The sequence below is a fragment of the Aegilops tauschii genome, chromosome 1 (genome assembly GCF_002575655.3).
Source record: "Aegilops tauschii subsp. strangulata cultivar AL8/78 chromosome 1, Aet v6.0, whole genome shotgun sequence".
NCBI classification, from domain to species: Eukaryota; Viridiplantae; Streptophyta; class Magnoliopsida; order Poales; family Poaceae; genus Aegilops; species Aegilops tauschii.
The window spans coordinates 483,069,130-483,091,602 of NC_053035.3; the positions used below are offsets into that span (position 1 = coordinate 483,069,130).

General features: G+C 40.6%; 1 protein-coding gene across 1 annotated transcript; it reads left to right on the forward strand.

The window, feature by feature from the left end:
- The first annotated feature begins 224 nt into the window (after positions 1 to 224).
- On the forward strand, positions 225 to 20,612 carry LOC109746479 (uncharacterized). Its single transcript, XM_073501959.1, has 9 exons — positions 225 to 498; positions 651 to 765; positions 1,394 to 1,457; positions 1,578 to 1,671; positions 2,079 to 2,196; positions 2,477 to 2,702; positions 3,431 to 3,513; positions 3,672 to 3,751; positions 20,247 to 20,612. Exons 1-5 carry the CDS (start codon positions 387 to 389, stop codon positions 2,177 to 2,179), a joined length of 486 nt encoding a protein of 161 aa, XP_073358060.1. The 5' UTR covers positions 225 to 386; the 3' UTR covers positions 2,180 to 2,196; positions 2,477 to 2,702; positions 3,431 to 3,513; positions 3,672 to 3,751; positions 20,247 to 20,612.
- The last annotated feature ends 1,861 nt before the right edge of the window (positions 20,613 to 22,473 follow it).

Genomic DNA, 22,473 nt, shown 5'->3' on the forward strand with positions numbered 1-22,473 from the left:
AGGGCATTTTAGTCATTTCACTTTTGGGTATAAAATCTTATCAGCTCCCGTAGAACCCTAGCCGCCTCCTCTCCTCTCCCCTTCCCAGCCGCTCGCCCCGCTGGCTCGCCCGCCCCGCCGCCTCGCCCGGCCGTCCCACTCGCCGCCGCCTCCTCTCCTCCCCCGCGCCCCGCTCCTCCCACCTCGACGCCGCCTCCTCTCCCCTCCCGCGCCCCCTCGCCCCCCTCGCCCTGCCCATCCAAGCTCAGGGTCGAGGGGCGGGCCGGGTCCGGGCGCGGCGGCTCGATGGTGAGCGCGATGGATCTCGAGCTAGCTCGGGCGTGTGGACGCGTTGGTGAGCGCGCCAGCGGCCGTGGCGAGCTCGAGCCCGGGATAAACCTAGCATCATGGTCGCCATGGACGCCGGCGCTGCACCTGCGCCGCTGGTTGGTCCTCCCCGACACCGTCCTGGCCCTCCTGCATTGCATCACCCTCCTACCGCGCCTACTAGACCTACAGGTCCCTCTCCCCCCTTCTCCTCCCTAAAGCTAGAGATTTCAGGTCGCTTGGGCGTGGAATAGAAAACCAGATGGATTTGTTTTGGTGTTCATGGAGAGGCAGATCTGGCTTTACTTTTGTCTTCTCATGTGTGTTGTTCTTCAATTTTGCAGGAAGTGCTCATGTATCAAATTCCAGTTGTTACTCAACCTGTAGTGGATTCCATTTGCTGAAGATATCGTCCATTGTCACCAGTGCATCCTTCTATCTGGCCTTCACGGATCAGTGGTTCAACCCTTCTCCTCCTTATTTTCACTATTCTTCTATTCTAGGTTGGATGTATACATGTATGGCCATGTGTTTTTTGTACTCTTTTCTTTTTTGTCTTGATTCTGGTAAGGGACAAAAGAATTTGTGCTTGTTTTTAGTGGGGTGTGGACATATGCCTTTTATTCTTGGCTGGACATTGGTAGGAACCCTGGTGGGTTTGTTCCTTTTTGCATGCAGGAAGGCTATGTTTTTGTACAGGAGTTGTTGTTTTTTATTTCTTTACTGCTCTAGCTAGGTTCCAAGGAAGGGGCTCTTTGGAGCTATCTTATTTTGTTAGTTTGCTGTCCAGGGGAGCTTTAGATCTAGAAGCATTTTTTTCTGAAGTATGCATTTGTTGTCAAGGAGAGGTATAGTCTTGAGGTCATACGATAATTAGGAGTAACTCTAGAGATGCTTTCGTGCTTTGGTGTGCCCCTTTTGATTGATGTTGTTGGATGAGTAGTCATATGATAGTTAGGAGTACCGCTGGAGATGCTTTGGTGCTTTGGTGTGCCCCTTTAGACTGGTGTTGTTGGATAAGTAGGTGGATCTGGTGAGAGATAAAGGTGATTTTTTGGATCTGATGCCTGGATGCGGTCATGTGCAGGTGCTGCTGTGTGAATTTGTGCCGCTATGTCGAATTGGGCGGAGGCTTCCCTGTCAAGAAGAAGGTATCCTACAAACTCCACCCAATTCGACGAGCATTGAGCTGCAGCACCATCTGGTACTTGTACGGTCTGAAAAGCTTGTGCTATGTCACTGATTTCTTGGTGCGATCCATGGTGGTGCAGGTGCAGAGAAGCGTTGGGCACTTCAGTGCAGGCAAGGTGGTTGCCCATGTCCTGGAGGCTAAGATGTTGGCTTTTGTAGCAGCAGATTCCCTATGTAATACTCTATATGCTCCTAAACTATGCCAAATTGCTGATATGTTGTCTTCAATCTTGGTAGAAATCTCCAGAGTCCAGAGCACCGCTACATAACCGTGTCTTTTTTGGGATAATCGGTGCAACCTACCATGGTTATTGTATGAAGTTGATCAAAGTGTTACTAAATAAGTAAAAAGAAACTGACAAAAAAATCAAATATAAAGGGTGATCAACATGTTCTATAACTGTTGAAAGACGTGTCAGTCGATATATGAAATTCAGGACATGGTTTCAGCTTGTAGCAGCAGTGTTATTGTTGGCCTCACCAGTCGCCACACTGAACTAGCGGGGTTGTAAATGCATGCAGTGCATTACAATATGATATCCCTGTCTCATACATAACAAGTCGGAACTCTTCTATTGCAGGTATCTGTCAAGATGGGATATTCAGGTCGCTCTGCGTAGTGGGTGCCTCGTCATTTACAGGAAAGTTATTAATTCTAGGAAGCGATTGCGTGCTCATGTAGGACTTGATGAAGGAGAGGTGAGTACATGAAAATATGTCCAGAGAAATTTCTCTTTATTTACCTTCCTTTTCTATTTTGAGATATATTCTTCAGTTTCTTTTTAACATATATTCTTCAGTTTATTTGTACATTGATGCCCCAGATCTGGTGAGCTTGTTTCTTTTTGAGATATATTCTTCAGTTTACTTGTACTATTTATATACCTAGATTCACTGGATTATCATGTGAAACTGATGTTTCAGTAATTTGAGATTTGTTATTTATATTTGACTGCTTCATTGTTCTCTGAAACTGCAGGTATGTCCCAAGTGAACTGGATTATTATGATGATTTCGTCGATTCATACTCCTTTTTATCCTGAAATAAATGGCTTTCACCTTTGGGCAGTTCAAGTGATGGAAGATATTGTTTCAATGATATTGAAGCTTTTTAGATACTATGGCAGTTAAGGTTCATTTGAAGTCGCGGATGGATGCATGATTTATGCAGAAATGTATAAGTGCCATGTAGTGGTTAATTAGAGGTATACATTAGTGCATACAATTCTTTTATTCTCTGCTTCATGATCTGGACAAAGAGATACATTATTAGCTTAATTGGAGTATTGTTGGTTAGTGCAGTATCTATAGACTGTTAATATTGTTATTTTTGTTATTCTATGCATGTGAACACTGCCGAAAAGGGTGTCTTCGGAGATTTTCTTTCTTCCAATATTTCCAATTAAAAGGCTAAAATTAACAATTCATTTGTAATTTCAATATTCTGTGAGCCCTGCTGTATATACTGTCAGGCTACACATGTATCTCTTACTATGTCAAGCATTATCAGTTTATGCACAGATTTATCTAGCTTTGCTGTCATTTTTGTAGTGGATGTGTAGGTTTATCACAGTACCCATTTTACCATTTATGGTGTTTGACTGTATCCCGTTCGCCACCGGGCTTATCTAGAAGCGTACACTTCTTGCTAGCTCCCCACTAGGTTTCTAGGGTAAAATCCATGGATGAAAATAGACGATCACGATAGAAGGCAGGGCACATCTGACAGCCCAAACTCCCCACAGTAGTCCTGCTGCTTGCATTGTGCTTGGGTTCAAAATTTTCTCCTGGAAGTTTTCGTGCAGCTATAGAATTATTTAGAGTATAGTTCCCGGACCTTATTCATGTGTTCTTTTTGTAGGTGTATGGAAGTACAAGTACGCTGTGGCTAATTTGTTCCCTTTTTTATTGTTGTTACCGTGTCCTATCTCAGGTGTTCTTCGACTAAAATCAGGCTGCTCCTGCCATGTCTACCAGTGAAATGCCTCCTTCCATGATAAAGCAGCCTACTCTTAGGTACTTGCACATGGTTGAACCATCGGTTATTCAGGATTTTTTAGTAGTGATTTGGTGCACCAATAAATAGATGTTCCTACTATCTTAGAAAGTTTTAGCACGTGACAGGGGATCAAAACTTGATTTATTGTTTGTGTGCTGCCTAATTTGTTTTGCAGGTACAGATCTTGGTGTTGATTCTGCCTCACCTTTCCAGCCGGCAGTGGTTCGATTTGCTGCAGGTTTCCTCGGTGTTCAGGTAGCACCCCTCCCCCATTTATTTTACTTAGGTTTGATGCATTTTAGGTATTGTTTGTTGTCGAATGGATTCAGAACCGTTGTACTGGCATAACAAAAATAGATGGTGATGTATCGACACATTCCAAGTTTAGAATTACTTTATTATGAAAAACAAAGATAATCCTTGGTAGAAATATATTGCCAAATGTGTGCTGCAATTGTAATTAGAGATCGAGGTCGGATCAGTATTTTTGGTTTTTGTATTAGCAATTTCTTAGTGCCTTTCTTAGTGTGTGTACAGTCCTTCATAGATGTTTACTTTGGTGCCTGCTATTGGTTATAGTCATAGGGATGATATTTACCTTACTAAAAGGGCAATGGCTCATTACATTGTTAATTCCAGTTGCTTGGTTCAGTGCCGTACAATATGATGCAGAAAACACAATAGTGGTTTTTATTCAGAGATAGCACTTGATAGGTAACTCTCCTACTCCTTCCTTGCCCTCCCCTCCATCCAATCCCGCCGGAGCCCCGACGGCGGCGGCTCCCTCCATCTTCCCCTGCTCATCATCCGTCGCGTAGGCGACCTGCGGCCTCCGCTCAGGCTGCTCTCTCTCTCTCTCAGCATACCGGAGACAACACGACCCACCCAATCCCCTGATACGTCTCCAATGTATCTATAATTTTTGATTGTTCCATGCTATTATATTATCTGTTTTGAATGTTTATGGGCTTTATTATGCACTTTTATATTATTTTTGGGACTAACCTATTAACCCGAAGCCCAGTGCCAGTTCCTGTTTTTCCCCTTGTTTCAGTATTTTGAAGAAAGGGAATATCAAACGGAGTCGAAATGGAATGAAACCTTCTAGAGAAGTTATTTTTGGAAAGAAAGCAACCCGGGAGACTTGGAGTGCACGTCAGGAAAGCAACGAGGGAGGCACGAGGCAGGGGGCGCGCCCACCCCCCCTGGCGCGCCCTCCACCCTCGTGGGCCCCTCATGGCTCCCCTGACGTATTTCTTCCGCCTATATATATCCATATACCCTAAAACGATCGAGGAACAGAATAGATCGGGAGTTCCGCCGCCGCAAGCCTCTGTAGCCACCAAAAACCAATCGGGACCCTGTTCCGGCACCCTGCCGGAGGGGGGAACCCTCACCGGTGGCCATCTTCATCATCCCGGCGCTCTCCATGACGAGGAGGGAGTAGTTCACCCTCGGGGCTGAGGGTATGTACCAGTAGCTATGTGTTTGATCTCTCTCTCTCTCTCTCTCTCGTGTGTTCTTGATTTGGCACGATCTTGATGTATCGCCAGCTTTGCTATTATAGTTGGATCTTATGATGTTTCTCCCCCTCTACTCTCTTGTAATGGATTGAGTTTTCCCTTTGAAGTTATCTTATCGGATTGAGTCTTTTAATGATTTGAGAACACTTGATGTATGTCTTGCCGTTCGTATCTGTGGCGACAATGGGATATCACGTGATTCACTTGATGTATGTTTTGGTGATCAACTTGCGGGTTCCGCCCATGAACCTATGCATAGGGGTTGGCACACGTTTTCGTCTTGATTCTCCGGTAGAAACTTTGGGGCACTCTTTGAGGTTCTATGTGTTGGTTGAATAGATGAATCTGAGATTGTGTGATGCATATCGTATAATCATGCCCACGGATACTTGAGGTGACATTGGAGTATCTAGGTGACATTAGGGTTTTGGTTGATTTGTGTCTTAAGGTGTTATTCTAGTACGAACTCTAGGGCTGTTTATGACACTTATAGGAATAGCCCAATGGATTGATCGGAAAGAATAACTTTGAGGTGGTTTCGTACCCTACCATAATCTCTTCGTTTGTTCTCCGCTATTAGTGACTTTGGAGTGACTCTTTGTTGCATGTTGAGGGATAGTTATATGATCCAACTATGTTATTATTGTTGAGAGAACTTGCACTAGTGAAAGTATGAACCCTAGGCCTTGTTTCCTAGCATTGCAATACCGTTTACGCTCACTTTTATCATTAGTTACCTTGCTGTTTTTATATTTTCATATTAGAAAAACCTATATCTACCATCCATATTGCACTTGTATCACCATCTCTTCGCCGAACTAGTGCACCTATACAATTTACCATTGTATTGGGTGTGTTGGGGACACAGAGACTCTTTGTTATTTGGTTGCAGGGTTGTTTGAGAGAGACCATCTTCATCCTACGCCTCCCACGGATTGATAAACCTTAGGTCATCCACTTGAGGGAAATTTGCTACTATCCTACAAACCTCTGCACTTGGAGGCCCAACAACGTCTACAAGAAGAAGGTTGTGTAGTAGACATCAAGCAGTTTCTGGCGCCGTTGCCGGGGAGGTGAGTGCTTGAAGGTATATCTTTAGATCTTGCAATCGAATCTTTTTGTTTCTTGTTTTAGCACTAGTTTATATTATAAAAGAAAATTAAAAAAATGGAATTAAGGTTGCCTCATATGCTTCATCTTTTTAATGTCTTTCGGAAAAATGATGGGAAGGAAAATTGTGCTCAAGTATTAGAAGAAGAATTACATAGAATGCTTGGCATGAAATATGTGAATGATGATCATGATTGCAATGTTGTTAGTATGAATTCTATGAATATCCATGATGCTAATGATATGCAAAGCCACAAGCTTGGGGATGCTATGTTTGATGAAGATGATATGTTTAGTCCCCCAAGTTTTGATGAGAATATTTATTATGATGAAAGCATGCCTCCTATCTATGATGATTATTGTGATGACACGTATGCTATAAAGAATAATGATAACCATGAAACTTGCCATCTTGATCTTAATTTTCAACCACATGATAGTTATTTTGTTGAGTTTGCTCCCACTACTATTGATGAGAATAGATTTGCTTATGTGGAGAGTAATAAAAATTCTATGCTTATGCATCATGAAAAGAATGCTTTAGGTGCTGGTTATATTGTTGAATTCATTCATGATGCTACTGAAAGTTATTATGATGGAGGAATGTATGCTTGTAGGAATTGCAATAATATCAAGTTTCCTCTCTATGTGCTTAAAGTTTTGAAGTTATGCTTGTTTTGCCTTCCTATGCTAGTTGATTATTGTTCCCATAAGTTGTTTGCTCACAAAATCCCTATGCATAGGAAGTGGGTTAGACTTAAATGTGCTAGTCATATTCTTCATGATGCTCCCTTTATGTTTCAATTCTTATCTTTTATGTGAGCATCATTGAAATCATCATGCCTAGCTAGGGGCGTTAAACGTTAGCGCTTGTTGGGAGGCAACCCAATTTTTTTTTAGTTTCTTGATTTTTGGTTCTGTTTAGGAATAAATAATCCATCTAGCTTCTGGTTAGATGTGGTTTTATGTTTTAATTAGTGTTTGTGCCAAGTAGAACCTTTGGGAAGACTTGGGTGAAGTCTTTATGATCAGGCTGTAAAAAAACAGAAACTTTAGCGCTCACGAGATTTGCTTCAACTTTTTACTAGAGAGTGCTATTTAGTTGATTCTTTTTGAAGATGATTACTAGACAAATTCCTCAGGTCCACCAATTTATTTTAGAATTTTTGGAGTTCCAGAAGTATACGTTTGATACAGATTACTACAGACTGTTCTGTTTTTGACAGATTCTGTTTTCATTGTGTTGCTTGCTTATTTTGATGAATCTATGGCTAGTAAAATAGTTTATAAACCATAGAGAAGTTGGAATACAGTAGGTTTAACACCAATATAAATAAAGAATGAGTTCATTACAGTACCTTGAAGTGGTGATTTGTTTTCTTTCGCTAACGGAGCTTACGAGTTTTCTGTTAAGTTTTGTGTTGTGAAGTTTTCAAGTTTTGGGTAAAGATTCGATGGACTACGGAATAAGGAGTGGCAAGAGCCTAAGCTTGGGGATGCCCAAGGCACCCCAAGGTAATATTCAAGGACAACCAAGAGCCTAAGCTTGGGGATGCCCCGGATGGCATCCCCTCTTTCGTCTTCGTTCATCGGTAACTTTACTTGGAGCTATATTTTTATTCACCACATGATATGTGTTTTGCTTGGAGCATCATGTCATTTTATTTTGTTTTGCTTTCTGTTTGAATAAAGTATGAAGATATGAAATTCTTAAAATGGGAGAGTCTTCACATAGTTGCATAATTATTCGACTACTCATTGATCTTCACTTATATCTTTCGGAGTAGTTTGTTGTTTGCTCTAGTGCTTCACTTATATCCTTTTAGAGCACGGCGGTGGTTTTATTTTGAAGAAATAGTTGATCTCTCATGCTTCACTTAGATTATTTTGAGAGTATTAAATAGCATGGTAATTTGTTTAAATAATCCTAATATGCTAGGTATTCAAGAATAGTAAAAACTTTCTTATGAGTGTGTTGAATACTAAGAGAAGTTTGATGCTTGATGATTGTTTTGAGATATGGAGGTAATAATATCAAAGTTGTGCTAGTTGAGTAGTTGTGAATTTGAGAAATGTTGTGTTGAAGTTTGCAAGTCCCGTAGCATGCACGTATGGTAAATGTTATGTAACAAATTTGAAACATGAGGTGTTCTTTGATTGTCCTCCTTATGGGTGGCGGTCGGGGACGAGCGATGGTCTTTTCCTACCAATCTATCCCCCTAGGAGCATGCACGTAGTGCTTGGTTTTTGATGACTTGTAGATTTTTGCAATAAGTATGTGAGTTCTTTATGACTAATGTTGAGTCCATGGATTATACGCACTCTCACCCTTCCATCATTGCTAGCCTCTTCGGTACCGTGCATTGCCCTTTCTCACATTGAGAGTTGGTGCAAAATTCGCCGGTGCATCCAAACCCCGTGATATGATACGCTCTTTCACACATAAACCACCTTATATCTTCCTCAAAACAGCCACCATACCTACCTACTATGGCATTTCCATAGCCATTCCGAGATATATTGCCATGCAACTTTCCACCATTCCGTTTATCATGACACGTTCATCATTGTCATATTGCTTAGCATGATCATGTAGTTGACATAGTATTTGTGGCAAAGCCACCGTTCATAATTCTTTCATACATGTCACTCTTGGTTCATTGCATATCCCGGTACACCGCCGGAGGCATTCATATAGAGTCATACTTTGTTCTAGTATCGAGTTGTAATCATTGAGTTGTAAATAAATAGAAGTGTGATGATCATCATTTTCTAGAGCATTGTCCCAAGTGAGGAATAAAAAAAAGAGAGAAATGCCATTAAAAAAAGAGAAGGCCCAAAAAAATGAGAGAAAAAGAGAGAAGGGACAATGTTACTATCCTTTACCACACTTGTGCTTTAAAGTAGCACCATAATCTTCATGATAGAGAGTCTCTTGTTTTGTCACTTTCATATACTAGTGGGAATTTTTCATTATAGAATTTGGCTTGTATATTCCAACAATGGGCCTCCTCAAGTGCCCTAGGTCTTCGTGAGCAAGCAAGTTGGATGCACACCCACTTAGTTTATTTTGTTGAGCTTTCATATATTTATAGCTCTTGTGCATCCGTTGCATGGCAATCCCTACTCCTTGCATTAACATCAATCGATGGGCATCTCCATAGCTCATTGATTAGCCTCGTTGATGTGAGACTTTCTCCTTTTTTGTCTTCTCCACATAACACCCATCATCATATTCTATTCCACCCATAGTGCTATATCCATGGCTCACTCTCATGTATTGCGTGAAGGTTGAAAAAGTCTGAGATTACTAAAGTATGAAACAATTGCTTGGCTTGTCATCGGGGTTGTGCATGATGAGAGCATTCTTGTGTGACGAAAATGGAGCATGACTAAACTATATGATTTTGTAGGGATGAACTTTCTTTAGCCATGTTATTTTGAGAGGACATAATTGCCTAGTTAGTATGCTTGAAGTATTATTATTTTTATGCGAATATGAACTTTTATCTTGAATCTTTCGGATCTGAATATTCATACCACAATTAAGAAGAATTACATTCAAATTATGCCTAGTAGCACTCCGCATCAAAAATTCTATTTTTATCATTTACCTACTCGAGGACGAGCAGGAATTAAGCTTGGGGATGCTCATACGTCTCCAACGTATCTATAATTTTTTATTGTTCCATGCTATTATATTATCTGTTTTGAATGTTTATGGGCTTTATTATGCACTTTTATATTATTTTTGGGACTAACCTATTAACCCAGAGCCCAGTGCCAGTTCCTGTTTTTTCCCTTGTTTCAGTGTTTCGAAGAAAAGGAATATCAAACGGAGTCGAAACGGAATGAAACCTTCGGGAGAAGTTATTTTTGGAAAGAAAGCAACCCGGGAGACTTGGAGTGCATGTCAGGAAAGCAACGAGGGAGGCACGAGGCAGGGGGGCGCGCCCACCCCCCTGGGCGCGCCCTCCACCCTCGTGGGCCCCTCGTGGCTCCCCTGACGTATTTCTTCCGCCTATATATATATATATATCCATATACCCTAAAACGATCGGGGAACAGAATAGATCGGGAGTTCCACCGCCGCAAGCCTCTGTAGCCACCAAAAACCAATCGGGACCCTGTTCCGGCACCCTGCCGGAGGGGGGAACCCTCACCGGTGGCCATCTTCATCATCCCGGTGCTCTCCATGACGAGGAGGGAGTAGTTCACCCTCGGGGCTGAGGGTATGTACCAGTAGCTATGTGTTTGATCTCTCTCTCTCTCTCTCTTGTGTTCTTGATTTGGCACGATCTTGATGTATCGCGAGCTTTGCTATTATAGTTGGATCTTATGATGTTTCTCCCCCTCTACTCTCTTGTAATGGATTGAGTTTTCCCTTTGAAGTTATCTTATCGGATTGAGTCTTTTAATGATTTGAGAACACTTGATGTATGTCTTGCCGTGCGTATCTGTGGCGACAATGGGATATCACGTGATTCACTTGATGTATGTTTTGGTGATCAACTTGCGGGTTCCGCCCATGAACCTATGCATAGGGGTTGGCACACATTTTCGTCTTGATTCTCCGGTAGAAACTTTGGGGCACTCTTTGAGGTTCTATGTGTTGGTTGAATAGATGAATCTGAGATTGTGTGATGCATATCGTATAATCATGCCCACGGATACTTGAGGTGACATTGGAGTATCTAGGTGACATTAGGGTTTTGGTTGATTTGTGTCTTAAGGTGTTATTCTAGTACGAACTCTAGGGCTGTTTGTGACACTTATAGGAATAGCCCAATGGATTGATCGAAAAGAATAACTTTGAGGTGGTTTCGTACCCTACCATAATCTCTTCGTTTGTTCTCCGCTATTAGTGACTTTGGAGTGACTCTTTGTTGCATGTTGAGGGATAGTTATATGATCCAACTATGTTATTATTGTTGAGAGAACTTGCACTAGTGAAAGTATGAACCCTAGGCCTTGTTTCCTAGCATTGCAATACCGTTTACGCTCACTTTTATCATTAGTTACCTTGCTGTTTTTATATTTTCATATTAGAAAAACCTATATCTACCATCCATATTGCACTTGTATCACCATCTCTTCGCCGAACTAGTGCACCTATACAATTTACCATTGTATTGGGTGTGTTGGGGACACAAGAGACTCTTTGTTATTTGGTTGCAGGGTTGTTTGAGAGAGACCATCTTCATCCTACACCTCCCACGGATTGATAAACCTTAGGTCATCCACTTGAGGGAAATTTGCTACTGTCCTACAAACCTCTGCACTTGGAGGCCCAACAACCTCTACAAGAAGAAGATTTTGTAGTAGACATCATCCCCTAGGGATTGAGTCTCTTCTAATCCCTCCCCCCTCTTTCTTTGGGTAACATGAGAATAGTACCGAAATCATACGAGTAGATTGCAGCCGAACCAAATACTGCTTGTGCATTAAACATGATTTATTTCACTGGGTTGTAGCACTGTCTCCTAGATGCAATGCTCCTCTGCTTTCTTCCTATCTCACCAATGGATTCATTTGGACTAAGAAAATGTGCTATTTTTTGAATCCGTGATGCCACTACTTTCTGCTGTGAAGTACTCCGTAGTGATTCTTACATGATTTCCATACATCAAACTGTGTCATATGTGACCTTTTGCTTTACTATGATGTTTAATTAATGTAAGATGCAATTTTTTTCGAAATATCAACGATTAGGTGATGCTTATTTAGGCCTGAAACCTTTAACTTGCCAATTTTTTATACACAGGCGACCTCTCCGACCTTTTCTACTTCTAGGGATGATGATGGTTTTGAAATTATGATCAGATACTTATTAAGTTCTATTTTTTCTTGTGCTCTGATACGTCTCCAACGTATCTATAATTTTTGATTGTTCCATGCTATTATATTATCTGTTTTGGATGTTTATGGGCTTTATTAAACACTTTTATATTATTTTTGGGACTAACCTATTAACCCAGAGCCCAGTGCCAGTTCCTGTTTTTCCCCTTGTTTCAGTGTTTCGAAGAAAAGGAATATCAAACGGAGTCTAAACGGAATGAAACCTTCTGGAGAAGTTATTTTTGGAAGGAAAGCAACCCGGGAGACTTGGAGTCCACGTCGAGGAAGCAACGAGGGAGGCACGAGGCAGGGGGGCGCGCCCTCCACCCTCGTGGGCCCCTCGTGGCTCCCCTGACGTACTTCTTCCTCCTATATATACCCATATACCCTAAAACGATCGAAGAACAGAATAGATTGGGAGTTCCGCCGCCACAAGCCTCTGTAGCCACCAAAAACCAATCGGGACCCTGTTCCGGCACCCTGCCGGAGGGGGGGATCCCTCACCAGTGGCCATCTTCATCATCCCGGCGCTCTCCTTGACGAGGGGGGAGTCGTTCACCCTCGGGGCTGAGGGTATGTACCAGTAGCTATGTGTTTGATCTCTCTCTCTCGTGTTCTTGATTTGGCACGATCTTGATGTATCGCGAGCTTTGCTATTATAGTTGGATCTTATGATGTTTCTCCCCCTCTACTCTCGTGTAATGGATTGAGTTTTCCCTTTGAAGTTATCTTATCGGATTGAGTCTTTAATGATTTGAGAACACTTGATGTATGTCTTGCCGTGCGTATCTGTGGTGACAATGGGATATCACGTGATTCACTTGATGTATGTTTTGGTGATCAACTTGCAGGTTCCGCCCATGAACCTATGCATAGGGGTTGGCACACGTTTTCGTCTTGATTCTCCGGTAGAAACTTTGGGGCACTCTTTGAGGTTCTATGTGTTGGTTGAATAGATGAATCTGAGATTGTGTGATGCATATCGTATAATCATACCCACGGATACTTGAGGTGACATTAGGGTTTTGGTTGATTTGTGTCTTAAGGTGCTATTCTAGTACGAACTCTAGGGCTGTTTGTGACACTTATAGGAATAGCCCAACGGATTGATTGGAAAGAATAACTTTGAGGTGGTTTCGTACCCTACCATAATCTCTTCGTTTGTTCTCCGCTATTAGTGACTTTGGAGTGACTCTTTGTTGCATGTTGAGGGATAGTTATGTGATCCAATTATGTTATTATTGTTGAGAGAACTTGCACTAGTGAAAGTATGAACCCTAGGCCTTGTTTCCTAGCATTGCAATACCGTTTAAGCTCACTTTTACCACTTGTTACCTTGCTGTTTTTATATTTTCAGATTACAAAAACCTATATCTACCATCCATATTGCACTTGTATCACCATCTCTTCGCCGAACTAGTGCACCTATACAATTTACCATTGTATTGGGTGTGTTGGGGACACAAGAGACTCTTTGTTATTTGGTTGCAGGGTTGCTTGAGAGAGACCATCTTCATCCTACGCCTCCCACGGATTGATAAACCTTAGGTCATCCACTTGAGGGAAATTTGCTACTGTCCTACAAACCTCTGCACTTGGAGGCCCAACAACGTCTACAAGAAGAAGGTTGCGTAGTAGACATCAAGCAGTTTCTGGCGCCGTTGCCGGGGAGGTGAGTACTTGAAGGTATATCTTTAGATCTTGCAATCGAATCTTTTTGTTTCTTGTTTTAGCACTAGTTTAGTTTATAAAAGAAAACTACAAAAAATGGAATTAAGTTTGTCTCATACGCTTCATCTTTTTAATATCTTTCGTGAGTATGATGGAAAAGAAAATTGTGCCAAAGTGTTAGAAGAAAAATGCATTAAAATGTTTGGCACTAAATCTTTGAATGATGAGCATGATTGCAATGTTGTTAGTATGAACTCCTTGAATATCCATAGTACTAATGATGATTGCACTAGTTATGATGAAAATGTCTCCTATAAACATGTCAATTTTTGTGGAGTGCATTGGGTTTGCAAGTACACACCAAATAGGGAAGATAGATATTGCAAGAGGCATAAGCATTTAGAAACTAAATTGTTGCAAGAAAGGCTAGATGTTTGCGCTGAAAATTTAAATTTTCTTGGCCATACTTGTGAACTTTGCAATGAACGGGGTCATTTAACTATCCGATGCAAATTGTTTCACGATCTAATCGTGTCCAAAAATTGTGATGACTTGATTTCCCTTGCACATTATAATGAACTTAGTTTGCTTATGGGTTATGAAGAAATGAAACGTATAACTAACTATATTCCAGTATTTGCCCGTGACAAACTTCTTGGTTTTGATCTAGAGGAAATTTATATGTATTGTGCGGTGAATTGCATTGAAAATCCTTATATTGCCAATTACATAAAGAAAACAAAACAAATAGAAGATGAAGAGAATACTAATGAAAGGGAAGAGACTTCCCAATATCCTCCTATTATTTCTTATGATGAATCAGGTAACGAGGAGGAGCCTTCTATCCAACCAATTTCATTAATAAGGAGCTCCAAAAAGAGGATTGAACCCACACATGATGTGGTGAAGAAGAAGAAAAGAAAAAGGAGGAGAGGTAAAAAGATATCCCTCCCAAATAATGTTGCTCCTATTATTGTTGTGCCTCATGAAAATAAAGATGATGCACTTGATGATGATCTCGTTATGCCTATTGCTTGTTGTGATGATTATGATTGGGAAGATAATGATACTCCTTATGATCTTGAAAATCTTTTTGGCACTTGCTTGGAAAAATATGATAATTGCTATACTATTGGTGCTATCCATACTGTTAATGATGAGATTGATTATGCTTATGATATGAAAAGGCCCAAGCTTGGGGATGCTATGTTTGATGAAGATGATGTTTTTGAGAATATATTTTCTGCAATTAATGTTTGTCCCAAGCTTGGGGATGCTACGTTTAATGAAGATGATATTTTTTTAGTCTCCCAAGTTTTGATATGCAAATTTGTTATGATGATAGCATGCCTCCTACTTATGATGATATTTATGAAAGTGGGTTTGGAAGAGTGTCAACTTTAGGAAGTAATGATCCCACTAATTTGGAGGATGTTGAATCTTATAATATTTATGAAAGTGGATTTGGAGAGGTCATGACTTTATTTAGTGATGTATCCACTATTTCGGAAGAGGTTTCAATTGATTATGATGAGAATAAAGTTGCTACTTATGATGATTATTGTGATGAAACTTATGCTATAAAGAGTAGTGATGATTATATTTATAAGACTTGTCATGATTATGAGTACCCTTTCTCTGAACATTACTCTTTTAATGTGGAAACAATTTATAGTATTCAAGTCTCTTATGATACTCCCACTATTCCGAATGAGAAGAATTTTGCTTATGTGGAGAGTAGTAAAATTTCTATGCAAGTAGATCATGAAAAGAATGCTTTAGGTGCTGGTTATATTGTTTAATTCATTCATGATTCTACTAAAAATTATTATGAGGGAGGAACATATGCTTGTAGGAATTGCAATAATATCAAGTTTCCTCTCTATGTGCTTAAAGTTTTGAAGTTATGCTTGTTTTGCCTTCCTATGCTAATTGATTATTGTTCCCATAAGTTGTTTGATCACAAAATCCCTATGCATAGGAAGTGGGTTAGACTTAAATGTGCTAGTCATATTCTTCATGATGCTCTCTTTATGTTTCAATTCTTATCTTTTATGTGAGCATCATTGAAATCATCATGCCTAGCTAGGGGCGTTAAACGTTAGCGCTTGTTGGGAGGCAACCCAATTTTATTTTAGTTTCTTGCTTTTTGGTTCCGTTTGGTAATAAATAATCCATCTAGCTTCTGGTTAGATGCGTTTTCATGTTTTAGTTAGTGTTTGTGCCAAGTAGAACCTTTGGGAATACTTGGGTGAAGTCTTTATGATCATGGTGTAAAAAACAGAAACTTTAGCGCTCACGAGATTAGCTAAAACTTTTTACTGGAGAGTGCTATTTAGTTGATTCTTTTTGCAGATGATTACTAGACAAATTCCTCAGGTCCACCAATTTATGAATTTTTGGAGTTCCAGAAGTTTGTGTTAGTTAGAGATTACTACAGACTGTTCTGTTTTTGACAGATTCTGTTTTCATTGTGTTGCTTGCTTATTTTGATGAATCTATGGCTAGTAAAATAGTTTATAAACCATAGAGAAGTTGGAATACAGTAGGTTTAACACCAATATAAATAAAGAATGAGTTCATTACAGTACCTTGAAGTGGTGTTTTGTTTTCTTTCGCTAACGGAGCTTACGAGTTTTCTGTTAAGTTTTGTGTTGTGAAGTTTTCAAGTTTTGGGTAAAGATTCGATGGACTACGGAATAAGGAGTGGCAAGAGCCTAAGCTTGGGGATGCCCAAGGCACCCCAAGGTAATATTCAAGGACAACCAAGAGCCTAAGCTTGGGGATGCCCCGGATGGCATCCCCTCTTTCGTCTTCGTTCATCGGTAACTTTACTTGGAGCTATATTTTTATTCACCACATGATATGTGTTTTGCTTGGAGCGTCATTTTATTTTCTTTTGTTTTGCTTGCTGTTTGAATAAAATACCAAGATCTGAAATTCTTAAATGTTAGAGAGTCTTCACATAGTTACATAATTATTCGACTACTCATTGATCTTCGCTTATATCTTTCGGAGTAGTTTGTTGTTTGCTCTAGTGCTTCACTTATATCTTTTAGAACACGGCGGTGGATTTATTTTGAAGAAATAGATGAACTCTCGTGCTTCACTTATATTATTTTGAGAGTCCTAAACAGCATGGTAATTTGCTTTGGTTATGAATTTAGTCCTAATATGATGGGCATCCAAGAGGGATATAATAAAAACTTTCATATAAAGTGCATTGAATACTATGAGAAGTTTGATTCTTTATGATTGTTTTGAGATATGAAGATGGTGATATTAGAGTCATGCTAGTTGAGTAGTTGTGAATTTGAGAAATACGTGTTCTAAAGTTTGTGATTCCCGTAGCATGCACGTATGGTGAACCGTTATGTGATGAAGTCGGAGCATGATTTATTTATTGATTGTCTTCCTTATGAGTGGCGGTCGGAGACGAGCGATGGTCTTTTCCTACCAATCTATCCCTCTAGGAGCATGCGCGTAGTACTTTGTTTCGATAACTAATAGATTTTTGCAATAAGTATATGAGTTCTTTATGACTAATGTTGAGTCCATGGATTATACGCACTCTCACCCTTCCACCATTGCTAGCCTCTCTTATACCGCGCACCTCTCGCCGGTATCATACACCCACCATATATCTTCCTCAAAACAGCCACCATACCTACCTATTATGGCATTTCCATAGCCATTCCGAGATATATTGCCATGCAACTTACCACTATTCCGTTTATTATGACACGCTTCATCATTGTCATATTGCTTTGCATGATCATGTAGTTGACATCGTATTTGTGGCAAAGCCACCATTCATAATTCTTTCATACATGTCACTCATGAGTCATTGAACATCCCGGTACACCGCCGGAGGCATTCATATAGAGTCATGTTTTGTTCTAAGTATTGAGTTGTAATTCTTGAGTTGTAAGTAAATAAAAGTGTGATGATCATCATTATTAGAGCATTGTCCCAAGTGAGGAAAGGATGATGGAGACTATGATTCCCCCACAAGTCGGGATGAGACTCCGGACGAAAAATAAAAATAAAATAAAAAAAGAGGCCATAAAAAAGGAGAAAGGCCCAAATAAAAAAATAAAAAAATGAGAGAAAAAGAGAGAAGGGACAATGCTACTATCCTTTTACCACACTTGTGCTTCAAAGTAGCACCATGATCTTCATGATAGAGAGTCTTCTATGTTGTCACTTTCATATACTAGTGGGAATCTTTCATTATAGAACTTGGCTTGTATATTCCAATGATGGGCTTCCTCAAAATGCCCTAGGTCTTCGTGAGCAAGCAAGTTGGATGCACACCCACTTAGTTTCTTTTGTTGAGCTTTCATATACTTATAGCTCTAGTGCATCCGTTGCATGGCAATCCCTACTCACTCACATTGATATCTATTGATGGGCATCTCCATAGCCCGTTGATACGCCTAGTTGATGTGAGACTATCTTCTCCTTTTTGTCTTCTCCACAACCATCATTCTATTCCACCAATAGTGCTATGTCCATGGCTCACACTCATGTATTGCGTGAAAGTTGAAAAAGTTTGAGAACATCAAAAGTATGAAACAATTGCTTGGCTTGTCATCGGGGTTGTGCATGATTTAAATATTTTGTGTGATGAAGATAGAGCATAGCCAGACTATATGATTTTGTAGGGATAGCTTGCTTTGGCCATGTTATTTTGAGAAGACATGATTGCTCTATTAGTATGCTTTAAGTATTATTGTTCTCATGTCAATATTAAACTTTTATCTTGAATCTTATGGATCTGAATATTCTTGCCACAATAAAGAGAATTACATGGATAAATATGTTAGGTAGCATTCCACATCAAAAATTCTGTTTTTATGATTTACCTACTCGAGGACGAGCATGAATTAAGCTTGGGGATGCTGATACGTCTCCAACGTATCTATAATTTTTGATTGTTCCATGCTATTATATTATCTGTTTTGGATGTTTATGGGCTTTATTAAACACTTTTATATTATTTTTGGGACTAACCTATTAACCCAGAGCCCAGTGCCAGTTCCTGTTTTTTCCCCTTGTTTCAGTGTTTCGAAGAAAAGGAATATCAAACGGAGTCGAAACGGAACGAAACCTTCTGGAGAAGTTATTTTTGGAAGGAAAGCAACCTGGGAGACTTGGAGTCCACGTCAAGGAAGCAACGAGGGGGGCATGAGGCAGGGGCGCGCCCAGGTGGGCGCGCCCTCCACCCTCGTGGGCCCCTCGTGGTTCCCCTGACGTACTTCTTCCTCCTATATATACCCATATACCCTAAAACGATCGAAGAACAGAATAGATCGGGAGTTCCGCCGCCGCAAGCCTCTGTAGCCACCAAAAACCAATCGGGACCCTGTTCCGGCACCCTGCCGGAGGGGGGGATCCCTCACCGGTGGCCATCTTCATCATCCCGGCGCTCTCCATGACGAGGAGGGAGTAGTTCACCCTCGGGGTTGAGGGTATGTACCAGTAGCTATGTGTTTGATCTCTCTCTCTCTCTCTCTCGTGTTCTTGATTTGGCACGATCTTGATGTATCGCGAGCTTTGCTATTATAGTTGGATCTTATGATGTTTCTCCCCCTCTACTCTCTTGTAATGGATTGAGTTTTCCCTTTGAAGTTATCTTATCGGATTGAGTCTTTAATGATTTGAGAACACTTGATGTATGTCTTGCCATGCTTATCTGTGGTGGCAATGGGATATCACGTGATTCACTTGATGTATGTTTTGGTGATCAACTTGCGGGTTCCGCCCATGAACCTATGCATAGGGGTTGGCACACGCTTTCGTCTTGATTCTCCGGTAGAAAATTTGGGGCACTCTTTGAGGTTCTATGTGTTGGTTGAATAGATGAATCTGAGATTGTGTGATGCATATCGTATAATCATACCCACGGATACTTGAGTTGACATTAGGGTTTTGGTTGATTTGTGTCTTAAGGTGTTATTCTAGTACGAACTCTAGGGCTGTTTGTGACACTTATAGGAATAGCCCAACGGATTGATTGGAAAGAATAACTTTGAGGTGGTTTCGTACCCTACCATAATCTCTTCGTTTGTTCTCCGCTATTGGTGACTTTGGAGTGACTCTTTGTTGCAAGTTGAGGGATAGTTATGTGATCCAATTATGTTATTATTGTTGAGAGAACTTGCACTAGTGAAAGTATGAACCCTAGGCCTTGTTTCCTAGCATTGCAATACCGTTTACGCTCACTTTTACCACTTGTTACCTTGCTGTCTTTATATTTTCAGATTACAAAAACCTATATCTACCATCCGTATTGCACTTGTATCACCATCTCTTCGCCGAACTAGTGCACCTATACAATTTACCATTCTATTGGGTGTGTTGGGGACACAAGAGACTCTTTGTTATTTGGTTGCAGGGTTGCTTGAGAGAGACCATCTTCATCCTACGCCTCCCACGGATTGATACACCTTAGGTCATCCACTTGAGGGAAATTTTCTACTATCCTACAAACCTCTGCACTTGGAGGCCCAACAACGTCCACAAGAAGAAGGTTGCGTAGTAGACATCATGCTCATGTTTCTATCCTAATCCAAGGAACTGGTTCTTTTTATTTTGTCGATCAGGTACTTCATGGCAGCGCCGTGGACAGTATCACCATAACCACATTGATGGTCCAAGCCCGAACTCACGACATCATTTTTAGTTGGGTTGTGAGCACCTCAACAACTCAACAATAAATATACTTGATGTGTAGCCGCATATACTACATCATCACCGACATCATTTCTATGACATGCTCAAAGTGATGTAATTAACCAAACCATTACTGTTATTAGTGCTTAGTTCCTCCTATATCTTTGAGAAATTCTAATGATGGAATCAATGGACTATATTTCCTTCAATCTGTGGAATATATATTGTGTAACCAGTAGTGGACTGGGTGGGTGCTGCCATCGTGCTTTGCTATTCATGTAACAGCCTGAATCGAATATGAATCACGTTCTACCAAGTTGGATATAATGTCACTGCATTGTAAATTAGTTATTATGTGTTGCAATTCTTCATTGCTTTTGGTATGATGTCAATCTATCAGATTTGAAGCGTAACCTACTGTGTTGGATGGTCGCCGGGTTGGATATGACCGCACCCGGCAGGGGTGCGGGGTGCGGCAAGCCGCACTTTCCATCTAGTTTCTAATATTATATGTGGATGACATATTGTTGATTGGAAATGATATAGAATTTCTGGATAGCATAAAAGGATACTTGAATAAAAGTTTTTCAGTGAAAGACCTCGGTGAAGCTGCTTATATATTGGGCATCAAGATCTATAGAGATGGATCAAGACGCTTAACTGGACTTTCACAAAGCACATCCCTTGATACAGTTTTGAAAAAGTTCAAAATGGATCAAGAAAAGGAAGGGCTCTTGCCTGTGTTACAAGGTGTGAAGTTGAGTTAGACTCAATGCCCGACCACTGCAGAAGATAGAGAGAAAATGAAATTCATTCCCTATGCTTCAGCCATAGGTTCTATCATGTATGTAATGCTGTGTACCAGACCTGATGTGTGCCTTGCTATTAGTTTAGCAGGGAGGTACCAAAGTAATCCAGGAGTGGATCACTGGACAGCGGTCAAGAACATCCTGAAATACCTGAAAAGGACTAAGGATATGTTTCTCGTTTATGGAGGTGACAAAGAACTCGTCGTAAATGGTTACGTCAATGCAAGCTTTGACACTGATCCGGATGACTCTAAGTCACAAACCGGATACGTATTTATATTGAACGGTGGAGCCGTAAGATGGTGCAGTTCTAATCAAAGCGTCGTGGCGGGATCTATGTGTGAAGCGGAGTACATAGCTACTTCGAAAGCAGCAAATGAAGGAGTCTTGATGAAGGAGTTCATATCCGATCTAGGTGTCATACCTAGTGCATCGGGTCCAATGAAAATCTTTTGTGACAATACTGGTGCAATTGCCTTGGCAAAGGAATCCAGATTTCACAAGAGAACCAAGCACATCAAGAGACGCTTCAATTCCATCCGCGATCAAGTCAAGGAGGGAGACATAGAGATTTGCAAGATACATACGGATCTGAATGTTGCAGACCCGTTGGCTAAGCCTCTCTCACGAGCAAAACATGATCAGCACCAAGACTCCATGGGTGTTAGAATCATTACTGTGTAATCTAGATTATTGACTCTAGTGCAAGTGGGAGACTGAAGAAAATATGTCCTAGAGGCAATAATAAAGTTGTTATTTATATTTCCTTATATCATGATAAATGTTTATTATTCATGCTAGAGTTGTATTAACCGGAAACTTAGTACATGTGTGAATACATAGACAAACAGAGTGTCACTAGTATGCCTCTACTTGACTAGCTCGTTGAATCAAAGATGGTTAAGTTTCCTAGCCATAGACATGAGTTGTCATTTGATTAACGGGATCACATCATTAGAGAATGATGTGGTTGACTTGACCCATCCGTTAGCTTAGCACGATGATCGTTTAGTTTGTTGCTATTGCTTTCTTCACGACTTATACATGTTCCTATGACTATGAGATTATGCAACTCCCGAATACCGGAGGAACACTTTGTGTGCTATCAAACGTCACAACGTAACTGGGTGATTATAAAGATGCTCTACAGGTGTCTCCGATGGTGTTTGTTGAGTTGGCATAGATCGAGATTAGGATTTGTCACTCCGATTGTCGGAGAGGTATCTCTGGGCCCTCTCGGTAATGCGCATCACCATAAGCCTTGTAAGCAATGTGACTAATGAGTTAGTTGCGGGATGATGCATTACAGAACAAGTAAAGAGACTTGCCGGTAACGAGATTGAACTAG